This window comes from Abramis brama, assembly GCF_963993115.1.
Source record: "Abramis brama genome assembly, chromosome: 8".
Classification (NCBI taxonomy): domain Eukaryota; kingdom Metazoa; phylum Chordata; class Actinopteri; order Cypriniformes; family Leuciscidae; genus Abramis; species Abramis brama.
The window spans coordinates 41,819,190-41,828,711 of NC_139970.1; the positions used below are offsets into that span (position 1 = coordinate 41,819,190).

At 35.6% G+C, this 9,522-nt stretch overlaps 1 protein-coding gene across 14 annotated transcripts in view; it reads left to right on the forward strand.

Annotated features, from left to right (window-relative positions):
• baz2bb (bromodomain adjacent to zinc finger domain, 2Bb) overlaps nucleotides 1-9,334 on the forward strand; it is a 90,701-nt gene extending 81,367 nt beyond the window's left edge. For 12 of the 14 annotated variants that reach the window (XM_084122372.1, XM_084122369.1, XM_084122370.1 and 9 more), the window contains 8 exons: nucleotides 92-247; nucleotides 329-489; nucleotides 1,396-1,652; nucleotides 4,141-4,276; nucleotides 4,950-5,096; nucleotides 5,746-6,029; nucleotides 6,115-6,258; nucleotides 7,440-9,334. In XM_084122372.1, coding sequence (XP_083978498.1) covers nucleotides 92-247; nucleotides 329-489; nucleotides 1,396-1,652; nucleotides 4,141-4,276; nucleotides 4,950-5,096; nucleotides 5,746-6,029; nucleotides 6,115-6,258; nucleotides 7,440-7,617 — 1,463 coding nt within the window. In that variant the 3' untranslated portion in view covers nucleotides 7,618-9,334. The remainder of the gene's footprint in view (nucleotides 1-91; nucleotides 248-328; nucleotides 490-1,395; nucleotides 1,653-4,140; nucleotides 4,277-4,949; nucleotides 5,097-5,745; nucleotides 6,030-6,114; nucleotides 6,259-7,439) is intronic. The other 2 variants (XM_084122361.1, XM_084122365.1) reach the window with 1 other exon arrangement.
• The last annotated feature ends 188 nt before the right edge of the window (nucleotides 9,335-9,522 follow it).

Genomic DNA, 9,522 nt, shown 5'->3' on the forward strand with positions numbered 1-9,522 from the left:
AAAATGAAAAATATGTATATTTATGTTTTTTCATTCATATTTATGTGCATGTGGCCTAGTAAACCTGTGTAAATGCATTTTTGTGTTGTAGAGATGTTGACTGGCTGGTGGAAGGTGACGGACATTGAGGAGTTACGATCCATAGAGAAAGCATGCCATTCCCGAGGGATCCGAGAGAAACAGCTCCAGAAACAACTGCAGAAACACATGGATTACATCGGCCAGGTCTGCAGCAGGAACAGAGATGGTTGGTGATGCTCATTGTGTCCATTAAAGGCTGTTTGAAATGCTTTGAGTGCAGCGCTCTTAGTTTGTGCTCTCCGTCTAGTCACTGTAATCGACGTCTCTGAGCTGGAGGAGAATCAGGTCTCTGAGGACACCGTCCAGAGCTGGTGTGTGGAAGAACAGGCCATGGACATGGACATCGGTGTCCTGCAACAGGTCGAGGAACTGGAACACAAAGTCACTTCAGCCAGTCTGCAGGTTAAGGTAGGAAATCTTTATTTTAATGGACTTTTTGGCCATCTTTTCTTGTCTATGCATATAAGAGGATTCACATTTTAACCCTATAAAGCCTACTGTATCATATTTGATATGCCTCTAAATGATCAACATGATCATAACTTTGCTGCAAACCTGTCGCGCACAGTCTACTACATGCCTTCTGTCGTCTGATTGGTAGTGCATGCTTTTTTATCAGGTAAAATGCCTTTTAGTATAATTGTATTTGTTTAATTGACTGATTTTCATAAAGTAAATGTAAGAATAACTTTAAATGGTCAGTAATATTTCAAGATGAACACTTTTCAAAAAATGAATGATTTTTTAAAATGTATTTATTTATTTTATTTATTTTAATTGCGTTGCATTGCATTATATGTTTTAAAACTACAGAGTTTTGATCATAAAACTAGGCATTTAAATATAATTTCTTAAAAACATTATTGGGAGATATAAAGTGACAACTGACATTCATATGCATTAAATGCAAGTATCTGCTGTACTGTTATAAAGATCTCATTGATTTACATTACAAGCGAGGCCATATAAATAATAAGCAACTGCACCAAACTGCATATTTTTAAAATAATAAAATTGAGGTGTTTTTTTCCCCTCCAAGTATAAGTTCCATATTCTCATTATATCATACTATATGCGTATGCATACTATACTATATGCATCAAATATGATGCTCAACAAAAAACATGCTTGCATATTTTAGATTTTTTATTTTTTTTTAAATGGCTAAAGGTTCAATAAACTGTTCCATTTAAAAAAAATAAAAAAATATTCAGACTATTATATCATATGTCAGGCTTTACAGTGTTAACAGTGTCTGTGTTCTGAACTGCAGTAAATAAAAAACAATATGAAAGCATTATGTTTGTTCCACAGGGCTGGATGCATCCAGTTCCGCAGTCACAAAGTGAAGACCTGGTCTATTACGAGCACAAACCCATCGTGGACATCGTGCGTCATGCGAACAATCCTCTGGATATGGCAGTGACGCGTCTGGCAGAGCTGGAGAGGAACATTGAGCGAAGGTATCTGAAGAGCCCTTTAAGCAGCACCATTCAGATCAGACTGGATAACGTGGGCACGGTCTCAGTACCGGCCCCTGCGCCATCACCTGCTAGAGCTGATGGTGACGGGTAGGTCATCCAGATTCACGCCAGCTCCTCACTCGCTTCCTCTCTGGAGTCTGCCTCTCTTCATGCTTCACTTTCGCTGTGTGCATCTGTGGGTTTATGGTTGTGGCGTCCGTTTTCCATTTACATAGCAACATGAAGCATGGGCATGAGGCGCTATCACAATAACCACAGCCTCATGATAACCCATCATCTGCTTTACACAAACACGTACTTCTTGAAAAGGCTTCCACAAAAAGGGTACTAAATACAGCCTTAAACTCTTAAAAAATATATAAAAAAATAATAATTGGAATAATTTAAGAAAACTATCATCATATTTTAATTATTTAATTATTTTAGTTTGTTATGAATAATAATAAAAGTTGTCGGTAATTATAATATATAATTTATTTATTTTAACCACAAATGGTCAGTGAAAAGAGGCGCTATTTTCTAGGTAAACTTTAAATTAAGATCTGTTGCTAAAAACAAGTTTGCAAATATTGGTTTGTAGTCACTGATCAACTTATACAGTATTTCCCATAAAATACAATACAAATAATATTATGTAAATGATTATACATAAATGTTATTTAATAAGTAATATTAAATAAAAGGGTTTGCTGACTAACATCTAATAGTTCATATATGATATATACTATACTAATATATATACATATACTAATTATAGTTTTTATTAATATTTTGAATTAGTTTTTATTTTTAGATTTTTTACAATTTAATTGTAATAATTTAGTAAAAAAAAATTAAATGTGTCTATATAGATTTTATTTCAGTTTTAGCTTTAACTATTTTAGTACATTAAGTTTTAAGAAATTTTGTCTCGGCAGTTAGCTGAAATACAATAAGTTTAAAGTTTTTATTTTATTTTATTTCAAGTAACGAAAATGTTTTTTAATGTTTTTAGTTTTAGTTCACTATAATAAACCCTAGTTACCGATCAGCTTACATGTTCCATAAAATATAATTATATTTGATAATATTACATAAATAATTTATATAAAATAATAGGGTTTACAGACTAAACTCCAATAGTTCTTACAACAAAAATCATTTGGGAAAAGAAACTAAATGTCCCATTACTGTTTTTTAAACCGTAATGGGACACCTAAATAAACCCTATTTGTGGAAAATGCCAAAACACTTCTGAATCTGAATGCTCATTCAGCTTGTGCACTGTGGTTATTATCAGCATGAATGTTGGGTTATTGATCAGTTCATGTTTTTTCTGAAAGACAGTCATATCCAGGCTCCAAAATTAACATGCACTAAATCAGAATAAAAATTGCCTTATTGATTTACTCGCCAGTTAGCTGATAACTTTATTAGAAACTACATGGTTGAAACCAAGTTGATGATAATCTGCAAGGAAAGACTGCTAAATAATTGCATATTTTAAATAAATAAAAAATGCAAAATACAGTTTCATGGCCAATAAGAAATATTTATGACCTGTAAATGCTGTCACAATTGGTAGAAGTGGCAAGAAGTTAATTTTGGACCCTGGTGATTTTGTTTAAAGTGCCCCATTATGCTTTTTAGGATATTATCTTTAATGCAGTGTGTAATACAGCTGTTTGTGAATGTAAAAGGTCTGAAGAGTTTCAAAGATCAAAGTGCAGATATAAAAGAAAGAACTGAATCTGAACTGAACAGATGAATTTGCATAATGCCAGTCTATGGACTTCATTAGCTGCTGTTGAAAAACTTCTACTTTGACCCTTAAACACTGTAGTTGTAGCTGAGACCTGAAGAGTGTGGTTCATGTTGTCGACATGTCTGCCAAAGCAAATCCACTTTGCTGCACTTCAAAACGATGAGACTCGCGCTGGAATTGATACAGAAAAAACAGCACTTTTGTTACTGTTCGTATCACTGTGTATCAAGAGCTGAGGAAGAGCTGAAATTCAGATATGGTAATGGGCGTTTGGTTTCTGGCACAGTGGGTGGTCGACCAATCACAACAGACTGGGTCATTTGACCAATCAGAGCAGAGTAGACCAATCACAACAGACTGGGTCGTCTGACCAATCAGAGCAGAGTAGACCAATCACAACAGACTGGGTCATCTGACCAATCAGAGCAGAGTAGACCAATCACAACAGACTGTGTCGTCTGACCAATCAGAGTAGAGTAGACCAATCACAACAGACTGAGCCATCTGACCAATCAGAGCAGAGTAGACCAATCACAACAGACTGTGTCGTCTGACCAATCAGAGTAGAGTAGACCAATCACAACAGACTGAGCTGTCTGACCAATCAGAGCAGAGAAGGCTCTAGAAAAGGAGGAGTTAAGAGAGCCCAAATCCTTTATCAAACATTTCAGACTAATTCGAGAAATTAGGTAATGCTGCAATATATATTATGAGACCTTGTAGGAGACCTGCAAAACAAAATTAGGAGTCTTTAAAGCAGCATAATGGGGGCACTTTAAAAAGATGTTTTTCTTCTGAGCAGTGTGTAGTACCGTGATCTCTCTCTGGCAGGGCTGAGGAAGATGTGGCTCCAGGAATGAGACAGTGGCGTAAAGCTCTCAGCGAGGTGCGCAGTGCGAGTCAGCTCTCTCTGTGTGTTCAGCAGCTGCAGAAGTCCATCGCCTGGGAGAGATCCATCATGAAAGTGGTGAGTGTGCGGAGATAATGCTGCAGTTTGTGGAGCTTCCACTGTGGGGCTTTCGCACCGGAGGAACCTTTTCAGAGTTCCTAGAAGTACCCGGATTTTGGCGTGTTTGCACCGCAGGAACTAGGGATGATTTTAACTCTAGAACTAAAATAACTATTTTAGCTCCTACTTCAGAGTCGGGTCTAAACCAGTACTATCCACATTATTCCTACGGCCCATGATGCTTTGCGTGAATTATGTGTGTAACTTCCGTTAAGCTGTAAACAATCAGTGAAAGACTAGCTGTATGGACGCAATAATATATTTTTTTAAACTGTGTACAATCGACATTATATTATTCTACTCATCCTTCAACTATTGAACATTAAAAGGACATTTAAAAGTGTAAAAGCATCAACAAGGTACTTTCAACAGACCATGAATAACCCAAAAAGCGTGAATCAGAAGCAATTCAAAATTATTATATAAGCCAAAATCATCAAAATTATAACAAATAAAGGCTTGAAATATCTCACTTTGCATGTAATTTTCTATATAATATATTAGTTTCACCTTTTAAGTTGAATTATTGAAATAAATTAACTTTTGCACGATATTAACTACGAGTTTCACCTGTAGTTTAGTAGACTCAGGCACTTTGAGTGAAGTAATCCTGCATGTGTTTGTCGCTCAGTACTGTCAGATCTGCCATAAGGGGGACAACGAGGAGCTCCTGCTGCTGTGTGACGGATGTGAAAAAGGCTGCCACACGTACTGCCATAAACCCAAGATCACCACCATACCAGACGGAGACTGGTTCTGCCCGGCCTGCATATCCCAGGTGAAGATCATTAACACTGCGTTTGATGACACCTTCTGTCTGGAAAGTTAATGCCTTTCCAAACCGGCATGCAGGGTGTTTTTCTGTAATTGAAAACTTGGAATTTCTGAAGAATCTTTATACAAAATGGCAGTTCATAATGACCAAAAACCACAATAAAAGTATTATAAAAGTAGACATGTGGCTTGTGTTTGTAAGCCTTTACCAGCAATGGTGTAAAATGTGGCACAACACATTGATATGTCATTTTTATTTGTCATTTCAAAACAAAACAAAAAGTCACTGCTTGTATTTAAATGGGCAAATGCTTATGAGTCTATGATTGGATCATGATTATCAGTTTCTAGAATGTTATATGTTTGGCAGCAGTTCTTCTGACCCTGATTGATGGAGTGTGTAGCTTTTCATTTCTTAATTAGGACCAAGTATTGGTGAATCGGTGGAGAACTTGACTGAGATTCCACTTAAAACCATGAATGTTTTATTCCTTCCAATTCCTCTCATCCAATTCACATGCATCCCTGAATATACTTCTACGTGTATAAAAGCTCCCTAAATGCTACAGAATGAGCATCTTAACTGCAATAGTGAAGGGATCAGAGTCTTTGGAGATTTTGTTTCCTCACTGAACCATTTTGGCTCTGTGTAGGCGAGCAGTCAGTCCCTGAAGACCAAGAAGCCCTTGAACCGCTCGAGCGGAGGCCTGAGGAAACCGGCCGAGGCCAAACGCCACAGGAAAACATCTTTAGCCGGAGACAACTCGGAGGACGATTCAGGCAGCGCCAACAGCACTCCCAAAAAAGTGTCAAAGGAAATAAAAAAGAGAAGGACAGAGGAGAATCCTTCCCCAAACCCAGCAAAGCAAGAGAGTCCAGCGTGTGTGAAGAAACCCAAAACCGTCAGAGATGACAGTAAAGACTTGGCCATGTGCAGGTACAGTACCACAGCCTGAAACCCTGCAGAAGTAGTTATATTTTGCTGTGCATATGAATCAGATGTCATTGATTTGGTTCGTTAGGATACTCTTGGCTGAGCTGGAAAGCCATCAGGACGCCGGGCCGTTTCTGACACCCGTCAACTCCAAATCTGTGCCGGGATACCGCAAGGTCATCAGGAAGCCCATGGACTTCTCCACTATCAGAGACAAACTCATCAGCGGCCAGTGGGTATCACTCGAATATTAACTAGTCGTTTATATTAATGGAGGGAACACGCTCTGCATGGTATTAAACATGGTACTAAAGGTTTCTGATGCTGAAATTAAAGTTATTAGTTGGGCTGGACACTAATATTAAAGCTAAAGATATTTCTATAAAGATAAATAAATATTTCTATATCTTTCACAATATTTTCAGACTTTTTGTGCTATATTTACTGCCATAATAAAATATTTGTTGTTTTATATTATTTAAAATGTTGTTTTTTACTTTATTTATTTTATTTTATTATTTTATTTGATTTTTCTGGGGGGTTTTTTCCCAATGGAACCAAACCGTCATTATAGTCAAGTAAATTCAAAATATTTGACAATAATAATATTAAAATTAATAATAATAATTATTATTATATTTGTTTTTGTTCTTTTTGTTCAACATTTTATTTTCAATGGAACTTTAATTTTAACCATAGTCATTTTTATATTTGACTAATAACAATAATTGTTATTATTTTTGTTTTTTGTGTTTTATTTTATTAACCAAACAGTCATTATAGTCAAGTAGATTCAAAACATTTGACAAATAATATTTTTTTATTTTATAATTTGTATTATTATATTTTTTTCTTTCTTTTTCTTTTTGTGTTCAATTTTTTTCCATTTTATTTTATTTTATTTTCAATGGAACCATAATTTTAACCAAACAGTCATTGTAGTCAAGCAGATTCAAAATAATTCATAGAAAAAGTAAAATAGTAAAAATCTAGTTAAAATAATAATTGGCATAATTAAATCAGGCATAATAATACATAGCTGGAGAACCACAATAGAAGTTTGTTTTTGTTTGTAATTTTCTTACCTAAACATTAAATTACAGTAAACTAGTTTACAGTGTTTCTAACACTGATGGCAAATTTGACTTTCCCTCTTCTGACCAATGTAATCCATCTCTTGATATTTTATTCCTCATTTGGAAAGTCAAATAAATGTTATCGTGGAGCAAATGGGAACGCAAAAAATGATATTTGTTGTAGTTTCCGTTCACCGCTATAGAAACGTTCCCAACTATGACGATGTGAAAAGGATCCATGTTTACCAGCAGAATGATTGTGAATGTTTGATTCAACATCCAGTGTGTGTTGTTCAGAATTAGCTTTTGTAATCACAGTTGACCTTTCTTATTGCAGGTACATGAACCTTGAGACTTTTATTATCGATGTGAACCTGGTGTTCGATAACTGTGAGAAGTTCAACGAGGATAATTCCGACATTGGACGAGCGGGACACACGATGAGAAGGTTTTTCCAGAGGAGATGGACCGAGCTGTTGAGGCAGAACTCCCTGAAAGCGGGTCTCGACACATGAGACATGTTGAAGAGTCACTCGGACCAGCATTAGACACCGAATCACCTCATTCACATTGACCTTTGGTTTGTTGGAGGACACGCGTATATCAAGTACAGGGACAACCGAGAGCAAAAGAACTTTTCTTTCAGCGCTTTCGAAAAATATCCTTCCACTACCTGTAAATATATTTGGGGATTTTTTTTTTTTTTTTTTTTTAATAAACATTAATATTATAGTGAATGTACTGTATTTAATTATTTATGACTTAAAAAGGTCTTCACTTTCTAAGAAAAGGCACACAAAAAAAGAAACTGCTTCAATGGATGTTTTTCATTATCAAATATGAAAGAAAAAAAAAATTAAATGTTTACATAAATCTGAGCTCCTAGGGTGTCAGAAGATCAATTATGATTACATTATAAAACTGCATTCGTGTATGTTTTGAATCACAAAGTCCAAAACGCCTACATAAAACGACTATTAATGTTTAATATTGGTTGTTAATATTGTATTCTGTGCGCACAAGACTCGAGGCGTCCAGTATTGTTTATGCCTTTTAAATAGTTGTATCTTTTCATATGTTTTAATACGGCAAATCCAGTGTATTGACAGTTCTGTGCTGCACATCGGCCGGCCGGGGCACTTTCTGAAAACAGCAGTGCCTTTCAAAACCCACCGTTTTTGTCCTTTAAAACTCCTCGAACCTCAGTCTGAACTCCACAAGTGTTCATCCAGTGCATCCAATCACGATTGCTCATATACGAGACAATAAAACGGGTGAAAAATCCCACCTAAAACATATCAGATATGTATTGAAGCTTGTTTCCGCCACTGAATAATAAATAAATAATAATAATTGCGACTTTTTATCTCACAATTCTGACTTTTTTTCTCACAATTGCGAGATTATGAAGTCAGAATTGTGAGAAATAAAGTTGCAATTCTGAGAAATAAAGTCGCAATTGCGAGATATAAAGTCGCAATTCTGAGAAATAAAGTCGCAATTGGGAGATATAAAGTCAGAATTGCATGATATAAAGTCGCAATTGCGTGTTATAAAGTCAGAATTGTGAGATATTAACTATTCTGGGATAAAAAAAAAAAAGTGTCTCTTTTTTCCGTAGAATTGGACTTTATATCTCACAATTGTGAGTTTATATCTCACAATTCTGAGAAAAGATGTCAGAATTGCGAGATATAAACTCCCAATTATGTGTTATAATGTCAGAATTGCAAGATATAAAGTCGCAATTTTCAGAAAAAAAGTCAGAATTCTGACTTTATAAGACGCAATTCTGAGAAATAAAGTCAGAATTGTGAGATGTTAACTCGCAATTGTGAGACAAAAAGTCGCAATTATCTTTTAAAATGTTTTATTTTGTGGCGAAAACAAGCTTCCATAGATGGGCTTGCTTTTCTGACTAGGAATAGAAAGCGAGCGCATAGCAACACCGTTGTGGCAGCAGTTTCTGCATGTGCAAAAAATGCTGCTGCAATTAAACAAAAAAAACTAGTTTACATTATATTTATTCTGAGGTATTTCTCTCGGTTTGCCTCGATCAGACACGGCGTCTCCACGATAGATAGCTAGCAGTGTTTTTTATGTAACTAAAGTCAGAATACTTGAATTATCTTGTGTAAAGAAGATATTGCAATGAAGGTGTAGCGTTGTGTTTTGTAGGAGTTTTATTTTTCTCTAGTTTGTGTTGAATACTTAATAAAATGTTTTCAAGCACCCCTGGTTGTGTTCATACTGTATACTGCTGATGCTGAATGATCTTTGCATCACTCTAAAGCACACAGTGATTGGTTCATAATCATCTGTATTTCTCTATGTGTGTCTCTTCTTCTCCTCTCACCTCGATCTTTGACCCGTCACTGTTTGTAAAGCTCTGATATGATAACCTTATGAGTGGAAACTCA